Source organism: Chlorocebus sabaeus, chromosome 18 (assembly GCF_047675955.1).
Source record: "Chlorocebus sabaeus isolate Y175 chromosome 18, mChlSab1.0.hap1, whole genome shotgun sequence".
Classification (NCBI taxonomy): Eukaryota; Metazoa; Chordata; class Mammalia; order Primates; family Cercopithecidae; genus Chlorocebus; species Chlorocebus sabaeus.
Genome location: NC_132921.1, coordinates 36,935,541 through 36,954,490, shown reverse-complemented (window position 1 = coordinate 36,954,490; position 18,950 = coordinate 36,935,541). Strand labels below are relative to the sequence as shown.

The 18,950-nt window shown below is 41.4% G+C and overlaps 1 protein-coding gene and 1 pseudogene across 1 annotated transcript in view; one reads left to right on the top strand and one right to left on the bottom strand.

The window, feature by feature from the left end:
* The window catches only part of PSTPIP2 (proline-serine-threonine phosphatase interacting protein 2), a 94,565-nt gene that overhangs the window by 31,543 nt on the left and 44,072 nt on the right, over positions 1-18,950 (bottom strand). The window contains exon 3 of the mRNA XM_007974151.3: positions 9,159-9,236. Coding sequence (XP_007972342.3) covers positions 9,159-9,236 — 78 coding nt within the window. The remainder of the gene's footprint in view (positions 1-9,158; positions 9,237-18,950) is intronic.
* LOC103222478 (U3 small nucleolar RNA-associated protein 18 homolog) lies at positions 10,574-12,889 on the top strand (annotated as a pseudogene).

The window sequence follows — 18,950 nt, the reverse complement described above, 5'->3', positions numbered from 1 at the left end:
GAGTTATGACCCTTTCTCATAAGAATACCAGTGATTCTTTAAAGTATGACAAGGAGGCTGAGGCAGGAGAATCACTTGAACCCGTGAGGTGGAGGTTGCAGCGAGCCAAGATCGCACCACTGCACTCCAGCCTGGGCAACACAGCAAGAGTCCATCTCAAAATAAATAAATAAATAAATAAATAAATAAATAAATAGTACAGCAATTCAAAATATGAATACAAGGCAACAAAGGAAGGGTTCAAACCTAGTCCTGATTGCCTCCTTCTTCATTAATTTATATTCATTTAGTCAATCATCATATATTTATTGACCATAAACCAGGGGCCAGGCATTGTGTCAGATGTTGGTAAATCAATTGTACAAGACAGACCTCATCCCAGACCTCAGAGTCTAATGGAGGAGACAGATATTAAACAAATTGTATCCGTTTTTCTATTGCTGCATGACAAACTTAGCAGCATAAAACAACACACATTTGTTATCTCACAGTTCTGTGGATTCCCAGTCTGAACATGGTTTAGTTAGATCCTGTGCTTAGAGTATCACAGGCAGCAATCAAGGTATTGGCCAAGCTGCATTCTCATCTGGTGGCTTGATCAGGGAAGAATCTGCTTACTCAAGGTTAATATTTTACTTACCCTCAGCAATAAAATACCTAAGAATGTTTTAACTCTGATTATCTTTCCTAACAAGTTATAAGCTTTTAATGTCCAATATTTTGACTCCATCTTGTTTTTTAAATCACCCAAGTTGACATTAATACCATTTATTTATAAACTGTTTAGATTTATCCATATGGGCCATATTCTTTGCTCACTATTCCTTCTTGCACTCCAGACCTTTTGTCCCAGATTCTTTTCCTTCTTCCTGAAGTATATTTTTTAGAAATTCCTTTATTGGCCAGGCGCGGTGGCTCAAGCCTGTAATCCCAGCACTTTGGGAGGCCAAGACGGGTGGATCACGAGGTCAGGAGATCGAGACCATCCTGGCTAACACAGTGAAACCCTGTCTCTACTAAAAAATACAAAAAAACTAGCCGGGCGAGGTGGCGGGCGCCTGTAGTCCCAGTTACTCAGGAGGCTGAGGCAGGAGAATGACGTGAACCCGGGAGGCAGAGCTTGCAGTGAGCTGAGATCCGGCCACTGCACTCCAGCCTGGGCGACAGAGCAAGACTCCGTCTCAAAAGAAAAAAAAAGAAAGAAATTCCTTTATTGAAGATCTGCTCATAGTTAACTCTAATTTTTTGTTGGATAACATCTTTATTTTTTCTTCTTTCTTGAAAAATAATTTATCCAAGAAAAATAATTTTTCCAGGTTGATAGTTATTTCCTCTCAATACTTTAAAGACATAATTCTGCAGTCTCTCGCTTCATCATTGCTGTTGAAAAATCAGCTGTTGCTCTAATAAATGTTCCTTAGTAGGTAATCATTCTTTCTAAATGTCTTTAGGACTTTTTCATTAACTTGGATCTTACTCAGTTTGACTATTCTTGTGTACTTGTGTATTTCCTTTTAATTTATCATTCTTGGGATTTATTTTGCTTCCTGAATCTGAAGATTTATGGCTCCCATCAATTACAGAAAATTGTTAAGCTCTGTTGCTTTAAAAATTTTTTCTCATTGTTTCTGTTCTCTCTTCTGGAACTCTAGTTAGGTTTGCATTGAACTTCTCATCCTATTCTCCACGTCTCTTAATTTTTCTTTACTTTTAACCTCTGATTTTTTTCTGTGATTAATTCCAGATAATTTCTTTTCTTTTTTGAAATGTATTTACTTACCTGACAAATAAAAATTGTATGTGTTTATCATGTACAAAACAATGTTTTTGAAATACGTACATTGTAGAATGGTTCAATAGAGCTAAGTTACATATGTATTACCTCATGTACTTATACTTTTTGTGGTGAGAACACTTAAAATCTACTCTCTTAGTGGTTTTCAAGAATATAATACATTGTTGTTATTATAGTCATTGTGTTGTACAATAGATCTCCTGAACTTATTCCACCTAATTGAAATTTTGTATCCTTTGATCAACATTTCCCCAAACCTTGTCCCCAGTCTCTCTTGACTTTTTCATTTCTAATTTTTGAATTCCCTCTTCAATTATAGCTAATGTGTTACTTAATGCATCTCATATACTGAATTTTTATTTTAAGTATTTTCTATTTTCTTTATATAAGTTCTATCTGAATCCCTTTCAAAATTTCTTGGATACCTCTGAAAGTCACCCTACTCATGCTCTTAATTCACTCTTTTTTTTTCTTTAAATATACTATATATACTTGCTTTTTTAGATCTGTTAGTTCTAGTATCTACAATCTTTGCATGTCTAATTCTGCTATTTATTGCTTCTGTTGACACTCAGGACCACTCTAAACTAAATTTTTAGCTTAGGATTCTTCAGACCACTCTGATGAAATTTGGTAATTTGGAGCTGCAAATCTGCAAGATAACTGGCTTGTAATTACAGATTCTCAGGAGATACAACCTCTTCCATCATTCATAATCAAGGCTTAGAGAGGTATCTTTCCTTGTTATCTTTTTCTTTTTCTGCAACAGAGTCTCACTCGGTCACACAGGCACCCAGCCTCTGCCTCCTGGGTTTGAGCAATTCTCCTGCCTCAGCCTCCTAAGTAGCTGTGATTACAGATGCCCACCAGCATGCCCAGCTAATTTTTGTATTTTTAGGAGAGACAAGGTTTTACCACGTTGACCAGGCTGGTATCAAACTTCTGACCTCAAGTGATCTGCCCTCCTTGGCCTCCCAAAGTGCTGGGATTACAGGCATGACTAGATATCTTTTATTGAGATTTTTTTCTCTAGTTTAGCCTTTCATTAAGACATTATTTCTCTTCTGGTTTCCAGGCTTTCTCTGGGATTTAGGAGATGAAGAAAAGCTTGAATCCAGAGAGCTAAGTGAGCACTGAAAGACACCTTTGATTCATCTTTGGCCTGGAAGGATTTTCCTTACTTTCTTGACAGCATAGTCATATATTTATCTTAAGTCATTAAAATATATTTTAAACTAGCATTTTAAGTGTTTTACGATGGGAGGGCTTCCCAATATCTAGTCTACCATGTTGTGGATATGGAAGACCGTGATTCATTTTTCATACCTTCTCTAAATCTCCCCCATCCTCTCCCTTATAATCAACTTCCCTTTGCCCACTATTTCAGTTCTCCCCCAACCTACACTTCCTTAAGTGAACCCCCTCAGAGGTGCCTTGGCCCGGATAATTTCCTTGCTTACTGCCACTCTCACGGAGGCTGATCTCATGGAACTGTGGACTGTGCTCGCTCAACCTACCCAAACAGGGTTGGGATTTTGTTAACTCATAGTCCCCTACCACAGCAGCGTAAGATCATGCATCATTTTAGATATGTGTATATATATATATGGAAAATTCTATTATTTAGAAATTAAAGGCCCTGCATTTTCCAACTGGCCCCTTCTTTCAACTACCTCACTTTCCCCCCTCTATCTCAAAACAAAGGTTCTTCTTTCTCTCTGCCTTTTCTCACATGAACACTTGCACCAGCTATTACAAATACACTAAGCAGGACAGTCTAAGTGCACATTCTCCATTCACTTTACCCATCTTATGATACAATTTTTCAAGGTGTACAATGCATTATAATAGTGTCCATATCGAGGCTGGGTGCAGTGGCTCACCCCTGTAATCCCAGCACACTGGAAGGCCAAGGCGGGAGGATCACTTGAGGTCAAGAGTTCGAGACCAGCCCGGCCAACATGGTTTGACCCCTTCTCCACTAAAAATACAAAAATTACCCAGGTATGGTGGCACATGCCTGTAATCCCAGCTACTTGGGAAGCTGAAGCACAAGAATCATTTGAACCCTGGAAGCGGAGGTTGCAGTGAGCCAAGATTATACCACTGCACTCCAGCCTAGGCGACAGAGTGAGACTCCAGTTCAAAAACAAAAATAAAAATAAAAGTGTCCATATCCAAACAAATGCACCAATGGTCAACTGGAACTAATAAACCCACTCTTCACTGATGCTCATTTGTCTTCAAAGTATGGAAAAAAAAAAAAGACGGATATGATAGGAGATACAACTGGAATTATTTCCCTATAGTGAGTCATAGGGTTGAAAGGCCAGCCTTCCAGCAAAATTGTCTGTCCCAAGTTTAAAACTTTTCTCCCACCACAGTAACTGACTGAAGGGCCCCTAAAAAGCAGCCCCATTTTCATTTCCTTTGTCATTGCTTTGTTGTCTCCCATCATCACTTCATTGTCATTCCTCATGTTCAGGACAAAATGACATTCCAGGAATGGAATCTGAACCATAGGAATGGTGGCCTAGCCACATTCACCCTCTCTTCTCCACAGTGTTCTCCCTGACTGTGGAAAAGGAAACTATTCTACAACTCTTTTAAAAAGGACGTTGACCTTAAGCCCTAACAGGTCCCGTCATAGGCTTGAGTCTCTCAGGGTAGCCAATGAGGTGGAAGATCCTAGCTAGTCTCTGGATAAGCAAAATCATCCAGCTGGGCGCGATGACTTACGCCTGTAATCCCAGTACTTTGGGAGGCCAAGGCGGGTAGATCACGAGGTCAGGAGTTCAAGATCAGCCTGGCTAAGATGGTGAAACCCCGTCTCTACTAAAAATACAAAAATTAGCCAGGCGTGGTGGTGAGCGCCTGTAATCCCAGCTACTCAGGAGACTGAGGCAGAGAATTGCTTGACCCCAGAGGCAGAGGTTGCAGTGAGCTAAGATCATGCCACTGCACTCCAGCCTGGGTGACAGAGTGAGACTCCATCTCAAAAAAAAAAAAAAAAAAAATCTGCTATCATCTAGAACATCTTCCTAAAGAGCATGTCATGAGGTGACAAAAACAAGTCACCTAAACAGCATTTCACTTCAGCCTTGGAAAGGATCCCAGTTCTCCTATCTTATTACTTCTTCCTCTCTGAGGTATACTCTTAGAAGGAAAACTGACTGACTTTTATTAAGCAACAGAAGAGAACTGTGTTACAGTCTCTCTGAATTTACCAAACAACAAGGCCAACGTCAAACATGTAAGGATATAAGAAATATCATTTCGGGTCAGATTCATTCCGTTAAGTATCTTCTGCAGGAAGTAGTAGAGAGAATATGGCCATTTTCCATCACATCACCTCAAAAGTTTCTGGGTATATTGCCAACAGCTTATGCTTTCGTTAGAAAGAAAAAAGTTTTTTTGGTCAACTGACCCACTTATCTGCCATAAAATGTTCTAAACCATTCTTTAATTACAGTGAAACTTGTCTAAGTTGATGTAGTTTGGACCCTTGGACATGCAAATGTTTTACATATTCAAAAAATAAAACTAAATCAAACAGGAAAAAGAAAACAATCCCTATAATTTAAAATAAACTGAAACAAATAAACTTAACTATAAGTAAAATTGGTTACATAATCACACAGAGAAAGTAAATGTTTAAGTGACCTACATGGTCTAAGATCAAAAGGTACTGCAAAGAAATGTTAAGCTTTATTCAGAAGTTTTATTGTTAGTAGCAATATTGTATTATCTTAAAATAATTTTATATATATAACAAAATAAAGCAAATAATTATACTAATATTGTCAGGTCTTCAATATAAGAGGAAAGAAATACAAACATAAAATTTTAAACATTACGTAAAGCCCTATAAAGTTAAATTAGAACTGGAAATACCAGTATGAACTCATACTTTTAAAATCCGTTCCCTGCCAGGGCCTACATACAATGATGCCTCTGTGACAATGATCAACATTAAAACTGAAAATTTGGGCCAGGCACGGTGGCTCATGCCTGTAATCACAGCACTTTGGGAGGCCAAAGCAGGCAGATCACTTGAGGTCAGGAGTTCGAGACCGACCTGACCAACATGGTAAAATCCTGCCTCTACTAAAAACACAAAAAATTAGCTGGGCATGGTGGCAGGTGTTTGTAATCCCAGCTATTCAGGAGACTAGGGCAGCAGAATTGCTTAAACCCAGGAGGCGGAGGTTGCAGTGAGCCAAGACAGTGCCACTGCACTCCAGCTTGGGTGACAGAGCGAGACTCTGACTCAAAAAAAAAAAAAACTGAAAATTTGATCTCTAAATATAATTAATCACTAAAAGGAATGGAACCAAGTATTCTTGGAGAAAGAGCTGATTCCAGATTTAAATTTAAAGCATTTACATTGTTAATAATTGTAAAATCTTGGTGACAAATATGAGTAACTACAAAATCTAGATGATAGGTATATAGCTATATAGCTACTTACTATGCTCATTTTTTTACTTTTCTGTGGTTTTTAAATTTTCTTTTCTCTCTCTCTCTCTTTTTTTTTTTTTCTTTTGAGATGGAGTCTTGCTCTGCCGCCCAGGCTGGAGTGCAGTGGCGTGATCTCGGCTCACTGCAAGCTCCGCCTCCAGGACTCACGCCATTCTCCTGCCTCAGCCTCCTGAGTAGCTGGGACTACAGGCACCCACCACCATGCCTGGCTAATTTTGTTTTGTATTTTTTAGTAGAGATGGGGTTTCACCATGTTAACCAGGATGGTCTCGATCTCCCGACCTCATGATCCACCCGCCTCGACCTCCCAAAGTGCTGGGATTACAGGTGTGAGCCACCACGCCTGGCCGATTCTTAAATTTTCATTTAAAACATCAAAAATATATAATTAACCAATGAAAAAATAAACCTTCCTTGTGCTAATTTCCTATGTCTGAGGGTATCAAGATTTTTAGGTTTATGTAACTATTAATATTTTCAATATCTCCCAATGTTTTCCTCTTCAGTAGTTCAATACCTTTCTTTGTGGTCTAGGATGAGTCTGTGTATGTGTGTGTGTGTGTCTGTGTTGTATGTGTGTTTGTTTTAGAAGCAAGAGAAGACAAGAGCAAGGGCAATGTCCTATTTATCCCTATTAGGGCATCTGAGGGGACACAGATCTCTGGGCATCTCTGTTGATAGCACAGCCAGAGCAGGATACAGGAAAGTATGTTATGTGGTTAGGTCTGCAGAGAGAAAGCCTGACTTCCTTCTCCAAACCCTCCCTCAACATATTGGGGAAGGAATGTAGAACTTTTCAAATGAGTCGGACTGGCTACATAATTTGTGAGTCCTACTGCAAAATGAAAACATGAGACCCCTTGTTTATAAATTATTAAAAATTTCAGAATGGTGATAGCAGGGCATTAAACCAATTATGAAACCCTTCTAAGTGTGAGTTGCCATAGGACACCAAGGAAACCAGCCTTGTATAAGAGGGAGTGTATTCCTAACATAGGCACCATCTCCTGGTCATTTCTATATCCTCAAAGTATTAAATGAATGACTGAAAAACAAAAATTATGGTACAGAAATCTCACATGGGTAGTGACAACTATAAAATGAAGGAAGACATGAAATTGACCTAAATGCCCATCAATGATAGACTGAATAAAGAAAACGTGGTACATATACACCATAGAATACTAGGAAGCCATAAAAAAGAATGAGATCATGTCCTTTGCAGGGACATGGATGGAGGTGGAGACCATTATCCTTAGCAAACTAAAATAGAACAGAAAACCAAATACCACATGTTCTCACTTATAAGTAGGAGCTAAATGATGAGAACACATGGACACATGGAAAGGAATGACACACACTGGTGCCTATCAGACGGTGGAGGGTGGGAAGAGGAAGAGGATCAGGAAAAATAACTAATGGGTACTGGGCTTAATACCTGGGCGATGAAATAATATGTACAACAAACCCCCATAACACATGTTTACCTATGTAACAAACCTGCACATGTGCCCCTAAACTTAAAAGTTTTTTTGCCAGGTGTGGTGGCTCACGCCTGCAATCCCAGCACTTTGGGAGGCTGAGGCAGGTGGATCACCTGAGGTTGGGAGTTCGAGACCAGCCTGACCAACATGGAGAAACCCCATCTCTACTAAAAACACAAAACTAGTCAGGCGTGGAGGCACATGCCTGTAATCCCAACTACTCGGAAGTCTGAGGCAGGAGAATTGCTTGAACCCGGGAGGCGGAGGTTGTGGTGAGCCAAGATCGCACCACTGCACTCCAGCCTGGGCAACAAGAGCAAAACTCCACCTCAAAAAAAAAAAAAAAAAAGTTTTTTTAAAATGGTGCAAAATCTCCTACAGTTATCACAAACCAAAAAATACATGTATAATTTTATATTTATATATAATTTTACAGGTATTTTACTTAGGATAGACATTATAAAATAATTTCAACACAGCCCTCCGGGCATCTCTGCTATCAACACTTGCACAGATGCCCAGAAGTCTGTGTCCCCTCAGAGGTCCTAATGGGGACAAATAGGACATTGCCCTTCCTCTTTTCTTCTTTTGCTTCTAAAACACACATGCATACAGTACACACACACACACACACACACATACACATACACACACACATACACATACACAAGAAGCCCTTCTATTAAACTTCTAGTATAAATATACATAATATAATTCTATCATTGAAAAAGTATACATATAAAAAGACTTCAAGAAAAACTTAGATGGTATTAATAACAGGTTGTGGCTTCATAGTCCACTTTAGCCATTTTTCTGCTTGTCTTGATTTTTCACAATTGAAAATAAGGGAAAAAAAAATTGCAATTTTTTTCAGGCCAAGTACAGAGACACGTGCCTGTAGTACCAGCGACTTGGACAGCTGACGGGTAAGGATCGTTTTTTTAAAAATCTTTTGAGACAGAGTCTTGCTCTGACACCCAGGCTGTAATGCAGTGGCGCGATCTCGGCTCACTGCAAGCTCTACCTTCTGAGCTCAAACCATCCTCCCACCTCAGTCTCCCAAGTAGCTAGGACGACAGGCATGGGCCACCACGCCCAGCTAATTTTTCTATTTTTAGTAGGGATGGGGTTTTGCCAAGTTGCCTAGGCTGGTCTTGAACTCCTGGGCCCAAGCGATCCACCCACCTCAGCCTCCCAAAGTGCTGAGACTACAGGCATAAGCAACTGTGCCTGACTGAGGATCTTGAGTTTGAGCCCAGCCTGGACAAAACAGTGAGACCCCATCTCCAAAAAAACAAAAGTTTTTTTCAACCTCCTGGTAACTCTGTCTGCTGAAGCGAAGGGGCTCCTGGGCATTATTAACCAACCTGGAAACCAGAAAAAAACTTGGTACATACTTGGTTTCAGACTGTCCACACGGCTTCTTCCTAGAGAGGCTGAGCAGATCTTTGCCGTATCTCTCTTCAACTGCTGCCCTAGGGGAACAGAAGAGAGGGTTATGGGTCCTTCTCAGAGTTGACTCTTTGTTAAGACACAATGACCCTCCCCTGGAAAGCAAAACTGCACTTGGGACCATAGAAGCTCAGATACAACACCATTCTCTAAAATGCAAGACTCCCTCTATATGATGGGGAACAACTGTGAAAAGATCAATGGCCCTCATCTCTCTGGTGGTCTTCTCCAGTTGGAAGTCCCTAACATGAACATTATGTGAACATTACAGTAAAACTGAACATTTGTTTAAGTGGAATAAGAAATGCTCAACCCTCCTCCATCTTTTCTAAGAGTGCCCTTTACCATGCTATAGAGCCCTTCATTCACAAGCAATTCAAATACGCAACTAAACTGTACCAAAGGAAGGGGAATTTCAGGAAAGAAACTCTGTAGTCAGCGTGCCCTATAAAAACACTGATTGTTACTCGGCATTGCAGGATCAGTCCCAGCACTAAACATCCTCCTTCCCCTTCCCCTCTCCCCGCTGCTGCTTGTCACCATCTCCACTTCTTCTCCCAGCCCAGCCTTATCTAAACCATACGGTTAGGACAGAGTGATTTAGGCTCACCTACCCTACTTTTTTCTTCAGATTTAAAAAAAATATGTAAGTAATAAATGAATATATCCTCACGGTAAAAGACTGCAACATCACAAAGGTAGACAGTCTAAAACACGCCAGCACCTTCCCACTCTCTTCCAGCTCCACTGCTCTCCCCAAGGGCAGCCACTGCCAAGGTTGGTAGTTAGCTTTCTAGTCCCTTTTCTCTGTATTTACATGCCCGTATCTCACATATACACATAAACGTAACTTTCATGTTTACATAATTGAGATCATTCTATTACTAAAACTAATTAGCAATAATATTCTATGATGATTGTAACGGGGATTTCTTTCTGCAGGTATACAAATAGGAAGGATGAACAGATGCATGCAACAAATAATTTTTAAAGAATAAGACCATATGACCGGGTGCAATGGCTCACACCTGTAACCCCAGTACTTTGGGAGGCCAAGGCGGGTGGATCACCTGAGATCAGGAGATCGAGACCAGCCTGGCCAACATGGTGAAACCCCGCCTCTACCAAAAATACAAAACATTTAGCCAGGCATGGTGGCCCATGCCTGTAATCCCAGCTACTTGGGAGGCCGAGGCAGGAGAATCGCTTGAACGCGGGAGGCGGAGGTTGCAATGAGCCGAGATCGCGCCATTGCACTCCAGCCTGGGCCACACAGCGAGACACTGCCTCAAAAAGAAAAGAGGCGCCCAGGCGCAGCGAGGTTCCACGTGAGCACTTGTGTCTCTCCTCAAACCTAACGATGCTGTGGGAACTGAGGAGCCAAATGAAACTGGACGGGAGAACCGGAGCGAAGCCGAAGCGTTAGCCCAGAACGAGGGCGGACTGGAAAGCCTGAGCGGGCCGGGCGCGCCGCCCGAAAAGGCTGCCCCTTCATCCCAGCGGTAACCGCTGCGGAAGGGGAGAGACGGCTCCGGCTCCGCCAGCGGCACCGCCTCACGCTGGAGGAGGGCAACCTGGGCGTGGAGCGGTGCCTGGAGGCGCTGGTCTCCGGCGACATCGAAGACGACGAGATCGGGCGGCTGCGGCCTCTGCGGGGCCCGCGGGTTCAAGGATATGAAGACTCGGGTGACTCAGAAGCGGAGAATGAAGCAAAAGGTAATTTTGCACCTCAAAAGAAGCCAGTTTGGGTGGATGAAGAAGATGAAGATGAGGAAATGGTTGACATGATGAACAATCGGCCGAAAGATAATGATGAAAAATGCTAGTGAAAGCCGGGCGCGGTGGCTCAAGCCTGTAATCCCAGCACTTTGGGAGGCCGAGACGGGCGGATCACGAGGTCAGGAGATCGAAATCATCCTGGCTAACACGGTGAAACCCCGTCTCTACTAAAAATTATGAAAAACTAGCCGGGCGAGGTGGCGGGCGCCTGTAGTCCCAGCTACTCGGGAGGCTGAGGCAGGAGAATGACGTAAACCCGGGAGGCGGAGCTTGCAGTGAGCCGAGATCCGCCCACTGCACTCCAGGCTGGGTGACAGAGCCAGACTCCGTCTCAAAAAAAAAAAAAAAAAAAAAAAAAAAAAAAGAAAGAAAAATGCTAGTGAAAGTAAACTTTAGAAAGACAACCTTAAGAAGAGACTTTAAGAATTCCAGCATGCCGTGGGAGAAGTACCTGCCTGGGCAGAGACTAATAGGCGGAAAATATCTTCAGATGATGAAAGTGAAGAGGATGAAGATGCTTTGTTGCAAAGGACTGGGAATTTCATATCCACAATAACTTCTCTGCCAAGAGGAATCCTGAAGATGAGGAACTGCCAGCATGCTAATGCAGAACGTCCTACTGCTGCTCAGATCTCATCTGCGCGGTTCCATCCTTGTGCACAGATTGTGATTGTCGCTGGATTAGATAACCGTATCACTATTTCAGGTTGATGGAAGAACAAATCCTAGAATCCAAAGCACCTATTTGGAAAGGTTTCCAATCCTTAAGGCTTGTCTTAGTGCTAATGGGGAAGAAGTTTTAGCCACGAGTACCCACAGCAAGGTTTTTTGTCTATGACATGCTAGCTGGAAAATTAATTCCTGTGCATCCAGTGAGAGGTTTGAAAGAAGATAGTGAGGAGCTCTGAAGTCTCCCCAGATGGGTCCTTCTTGCTCATAAATGGCACTGCCAGGTATTTGCATTTGCTATCAATGAAGACCAAAGAACTGATTGGAAGCATGAAAATTAATGGAAGGGTTGCAGCATCCACGTTCTCTTCAGATAGTAAGAAAGTATATGCCTCTTCGGAGGATGGAGAAGTTTATGTTTGGGATGTGAACTCAAGGAGGTGCCTTAACAGATTTGTTGATTAAGGCAGTTTATATGGATGAAGCATTGCCACATCTTGGAATGGACAGTATGTTGCTTGTGGTTCTAATTGTGGAGTAGTAAATATAAACAGTCAAGATTCTTGTCTCCGAGAAACAAACCCAAAGCCAATAAAAGCTATAATGAACTTGGTTACAGGTGTTACTTCTCTGACATTCAATCCTACTACAGAAATATTGGCAGTTGCTTCAGAAAAAATGAAAGAAGCAGTCAGATTGGTTCATCTTCCTTCCTGTACAGTATTTCAAACTTCCCAGTCATTAAAAAGAAGAATATTTCTCATGTTTATACCATGGAATTTTCTCTCAGAGGTGGATACTTTGCCTTGGGGAATGAAAAGGGCAAGGCCGGCCAGGCGTGGTGGCTCTCATCTGTAATCCCAGCACTTTGGGAGACCAAGGCGGGTGGATCACCTGAGTTCAAGACCAGCCTGACCAACATGGAGAAACCCCGCCTCTACTAAAAACACAAAATTAGCCGGGTGTGGTGGCAGGTGCCTGTAATCCCACATACTTGGGAGGCTGAGGCAGGAGAATCACCTGAACCCAGGAGGCGGAGGGTATGGTGAGCTGAGATCGCGCCATTGCACTCCAGCCTCGGCGACAAGAGCAAGACTCCGACTCAAAAAAAAAAAAAAGAAAGAAAGAAAGAAAAGAGCAAGGCCCTGATGTATAGGTTGCATCATTACTCAGACTTCTAAACAGACTATTTGAAGTCCAGTTGAGTCACAAGAGAAGCCTGTCTTGATATATCATCTCAGAAAATTTCCCAAATGTGTGATAATATGTGGAAAATGGTTTATAAAGCCAGCTATGCTTAAGAGCCAGTAATGTCTTAATAAACATGTGGCAGCTTTTGTTTGAAAAAAAAAAGTAAGAGGATGGAGATATTCAAACATTTTAACAATTTATTTCTATTTTTGACCATTGTAGATGTTTGACAGCATGCTGGAAGTGTTAGATAATAAGCACTGTTGTACTTCCACCTCCTCAATATTGTTTACATTTTGTTTCATTTGTGTATAACATATTCTGTTCTCCAATCATATTTCCCCCAGTTGTTTAGTCTGAACTATTTATTAAAATGAATTTGAAGCTCAATAATTGTCCTGTTATCATAATTATTCATCTCAAAGATTTTAATTTGGATTCATTTCTTGCTTGACTAAATTTTATCACTACATAATCTTTTGTCCAAATAGCTCAAGGTAGGAAAGGGGTCAGTATTCCCTGAGTTATTTCATATTTGAGACTATTTACCTGTGGCCTTTATATTGGACTGACAACCTCACTGGTGTAATGACTGTTCTTAAGTGTTCCCTCAGAACTTGGCTGAACTTGTTCCACTGGCTTCTGTCATTGTGCAGAAGCCTAGGGCCGTCCGAAATTTCCCCTGATTATTTCTGTGTAGACAACTTGTTTTTTCCTTCCTGCATACTTGAAGAATTCTTTATTTAGTTCAATAACTTAGCCAGGATGTGTGTTAACATTGATCCTTATGTAATCATAATCAGTATTGATTACTGTGTATCAGAGTTTCCTGGTTCATAGTGTGCCCTTCAGAACTATTTAGTCCTTCCTTTCATGACATTTTTCCTGTATTATATCTCAGAATACTTCCACTATTCCTTTGGGTAAATTTTCTACTTGGGTCAGTTATCCAGATGTTGGATTGGCTTTGTCTGTTCTTGAGTTATGGGCTCCGGTTCTTTGGTTGCTTTTGCCTTGATCTTTCTTCCTTCCTTCCCTCCTTCTTTGGTGGAGGTGCATTTGCATGGCTGTTTTTGGATTTGGCTTCATCTTGCTCCTGGTACTGTGGGCAGCCCTATCTACTTGTCTGAGACTATGCAAGTGATTTCTCCTTCATGCCTTTCTGGTCCTAGACAGTACTCAGTACTACAGTTTCAGCAATAACCCTGTTTCTTCTGAGGCCTCCATTCTTCGACTTTACTTCTAAAGTTTTTCCAGCTCCTAACAATGTAAAGTACACCTGAAGCTGACTCTAGTTATAGAAAAAGATGCATCTTAACTCCCTAGTAACCATTTCTAACTTTCTGAATCTCTGTTCACTATATCTATATAAAAATTTATTAACATGCTACAATGATATTTAATATTTTTACAGGTAAAAAGACATTCAGGCCATTTTCATTTTTAAAAATATATAATATACAGGCATTTTATCCTTTTATCCTCAGAATCATATCCATTAAGATTTCTTTAGAATCTTTTGTTGTTTCCAGGACGAGAAACCACTCACTCAGTCTCCTTCTTGTAAGAGGAAGGCCTCATGAATCTAAACATACCATAGGCAACATCTTGTTCCCCATGAAACAAGATGTTCTCCTAGAACCTGGGAAGTAATGAGTTCCAGCAAGCATCATGGTGTGCTCTTTGGAGAAAAGAAGGAGCTTTAATAGAAGTGAAACTAGAATCTCAGCCTCATAAAACCAGGGAACAACCACTGAGGTTGAGAGGGTATTTCCCTAGTAAATGGGAAGCAATGGGTCCAGGTAGGCAATGAAGGAATTACTAGAACATCACAGAAATCATGCTTGAATAAGTAGGCCTTTATCTAGATCACCCTCCTACCACCTATCCGATTTTTTCTGTCTCATCTGATCATCAATTTGTCATTTATTGAACATCCACAATGTGCCAGGCATCATACCAGGTGCTAAGAACACAGAGATGACTGAAATATGAGACCTGCCTAGCGGAGCTCATAATCTAGCAGAAGAGAGAGATGTAAACCAATATTTTAGTTTACTATCATGTAACAAGGGCCAGATGAAAATGTACAAAATAGTACAGGAAACAGAAGAGGCAATACCATACCTCTTAGCACTTAGCTGGCTACACTTCACAAAGCTCTCCTTAAAAACCCCAACTCCCTTTGACCTCGCTTCTATCCAAATTCCCAGACCAGGAATAATCCATGTGCCATTTTCCCTTCAGCAACCCATGACAGGCTGGGTGCCGTGCCTCACACCTGTAATCCCAGCACTTTGGGAGGCTGAGGCGGGCAGATCACCTGAGGTCAGGAGTTCGAGACTACCCTGGCTAACATGGTGAAACCCCGTTTCTTCTGAAAATACAAAAAAAATTAGCTGGGTGTGGTGGTGTGCACCTGTAATCCCAGCTACTCAGGAGGCTGAAGCAGGAGAATCGCTTGAACCCAGGAGGCAGAGGTCGCAGTGAGCCGAGATCATGCCATTGCACTCTAGTTTAGGCAATAAGAGCGAAACTCCGTCTCAAAAAAAAAAAGAAAAAGAAAAAGAAAACAGGAAAGAAAGAAAGGAAAAACAACCAATGACAAACATCATCAGATATCGCCTTTTCCCTCATGTCTGAAAGCAGCCTCAGGATGATCCTCAATCTAGTGCTCCAGGTTGCCCCAAAATCAGAGTGAACAGATAAGATGAAATCCATTTGCCATAAAACCTGACACTTAAATATTTTTCTCAATTTTACTGTATATGCCATTCACAGCACCTCAACTGAATAAGTTCCTTGGGAAGAATTAGATCCAAGGGGCTCTCACAGAACATCTCATACAATCCAAATTTTACGGCTAAGGAAACTGGAACCTAGAAAGGTCTAGGGCCTTGAATAATATCAGCGCTGGCTAGTGAGGAAGCCAGGATTAGAAGGCCGCCCAGGTGTCTAAACTCCCATCCCAATACTCTATTTCCCATGTTGCTCTCAGCTTCCAGTACATTATTTTGGGCACAGGTGTTCCTCCCACAAAATAGGTTGCAGTCTCAACCCCCAGCATCTTAGACTATGACCTTATTTGGAGATAGCATCCTTGCAGACGTAATCATTGAGATAAGGTCATACTGGAGTAGGGTGGCCTCTTAATCCAGTATGACTAGTGCCCTCACAAGAAGACAATGTGGGCTGGGTGTGGTGGCTCACACCTATAATCCCAGCACTTTGGGAAGCCAAGGCAGGTGGATCACCTGAGGTCAAGAGTTCAAGAACAGCCTGGCCAACATGGTGAAACCCCATCTCTACTAAATACAAAAATTAGCAGGGTGTAGTGGCGCACATCTGTAATTGCAGCTACTCAGGAGGCGAAGGCAGGAGAATCGCTTGAACCTGGGAAGCGGAGGTTGCAGTCCGCTGAGATCATGCCACTGAACTCTAGCCTGGGGGACAGAGTGAGACTCCATCTCAAAAAAAAAAAAAAAAAAAAAAAAAAAGACAAGGAGAAGACACGGGGAAGAACACCACAGGATGACAGAGGAAGAGATGGGAGTTATGCAGCTGCAAGCCAGGATATGCCAAGGATTACTGATGACACCAAAAACCAAGAGAAAGGAATGGGACACCTTCTCCAATAAAACCTTCAAGACAGCATGATTCTGCCAACATCTTGATTTGGGACTACTGGCCTATGGACTTGTGAGAGAATAAATTCTGTTATTTAAAGCCATTCAGTTAGAGGCAATTTGTCCCAACAGCCCTAAAAAACTAATATGGTACATAATGGCTTCACAACTTTACCAGCTAATCCATGAAGGAATCTGTCATTCCCATCCTGGCAATCTGTCCTCCTTAAGGCTGTCCTGAGACATAGCCGACCACAGTGAGGGTCCCGGAAACAGAGCTATAGCCAGGGCAGGTTGACCATGGGACGTACAGGAGCTTATGGGGAAGAGTACAGAGTCCCAAGGCACCGGGGCTGTGGATCCCCAAGAGCATAGGTATAGCCGCTAATCTACAAATGGTAAATAATTCTGGACATAAAGGCGTTCCACAAGCATGCTTCCCTCCTCCCTACTCAGGATCCTATCACAGCACACAATTAAGAGAACTGACTTGGCTGCCAAGTTCCTGTTCTCCTTCAGAGAATACACCCAACTTTCTCAAGAGACCATTAAGTAAAGTGGAAAAACCACTAGACATGAAGTCAATAGGAATCCCAGCTTTACTACTTACTGATATTATAATCTTGGGCAAGTCATTTAAATCCACTAAACTTCAGTGTTCTTGTCTGTAAAAGGAAGCTAATGATATATTCCCTACTTGGCTTCTACACTTAATATAACAATACTAGTAAAGGTTATGGAACTTGCCTAAGATCAGTGGGTACCATTTACCCACTATGTATTCTGTACCAGCTACTGTACTGGGCACAGTGTACTGGTTAATAGCAGATTCCAGGGCCCAAATTTTCTAGGTTTGAAACCGTATCTACAGCTAATTAGCTGTGTGACCTAAGGCAAGTTCCATAGCCTCTCTGAACCTCAATTTCTTCAATTATAACATAAGGATGAGAAAACTTACCATACAGAGTTTTTATGAGCATTAAATAATACATACAAAACACATTGTAGCTTCCATAGAGTAAGCTTTCAATAAACAGAAGCTTATTAATATAATCTCATTTAATCATCCCTAGCTACCCTCTAAGGTATGATTAACCTTATTTTTATAGTTCTCATTTTCTGCTCACATCAGGAACTCATTATATAATATTTCGCCACATCTGGGCATCTGAGGGTGGGAGAGTCCATGGGCTTGGGTTATCAGTGACAAGATGGCTTCATTTTAATTGTTAACTGGCTGAAAGACTTCAGACTAAAGTCCTATGTAGAATGTTTCCTTTAAAGAGAAATAAGGTCCCTTAAAAAGAAATAAGGTCGGGTTGCTGACGCCTATAATCCCAGCACTTCGGGAGGCTGAGGCAGGCCAGATCACTTGAGACCAAAAGTTCAAGACCAGCCTGACCAATAGGGAGAAACCCCATCTCTACTAAAAATACAAAAATTAGCTGGGTGTGGCGGTGCACACCTGTAATCCCAGCTACTCGGGAGGCTGAGGTGCAAGAATTGTCTGAACCCAAGAGGCGGAGGTTGAAGTGAGCCGAGATTGCACCACTGTACCCTAGCCTGGATGACAGAGCGAGACTCTGTCTTTAAAAAAAAAAAAAAAAGGGAGAGAAATGAAAAAAGAGGAAAATTTGACCTGGACTTGGAAGGATGGGGAGAATTTACTTAGGCCTCAAGGAAAAAGGAGGACTTTCCAGGTGGGGAAATACTGAAGTAAAGAGGTACAGGCAGAGACATCCAAAGCACGCTCACCAATAAACCCATCTGGCTGAAATAGACAGAATGGGTATAATGAGTGAGACTGTATAAACAGAAAAGAGAGGGAGAGTGTGTCTGTGCTGGGAACTAGCCCATCTCCCCAGATCGCCACCAGCCCTTTTGCCGGTGTTGATGAATCATAAACACAGGGGTTGTATGAGACCCCCATCTTCACCGCCCCTCCGGACCATTCTGGGTTCTGTCACTTTCTAGATTCCCCTGGTAAATTACTTAAACCTCATCTACAAAGCTACACTTCTGTTCCAAGAAACCTTATGCAGCCAATATAAGTACCAAAGGGATGTGTAAGCCTCAATGTTATGGTTATATTACGTAACTATTCAGATGTTGGCTGTGGTTGCCAGCATCACCTCTATTATTGTTGTGCTTTTCCAGCTGAGAGAAGGGTAAACCAGATAAATTTACAATTCACTGCTGGAGTGTTTGTTACTGTGTTTTGTTACTTACAGTATTATTTAATTATATATTAATTAATTAATATCAATTTTGATTTAATATATTGTTAATATGTTACAATATTAATTATAACAATTAATTGTAGTAGTTATTAACAATTATTATAACAATGTAGTAGTTATAAACAATTATTGTAACAATTGTTAACAATTACTAATTATTAACAATTATTGTAACAGTTGTTACAATAACCCTGTATGTTAACTGTTCTCATCCTTATGTTACAATTGAAGA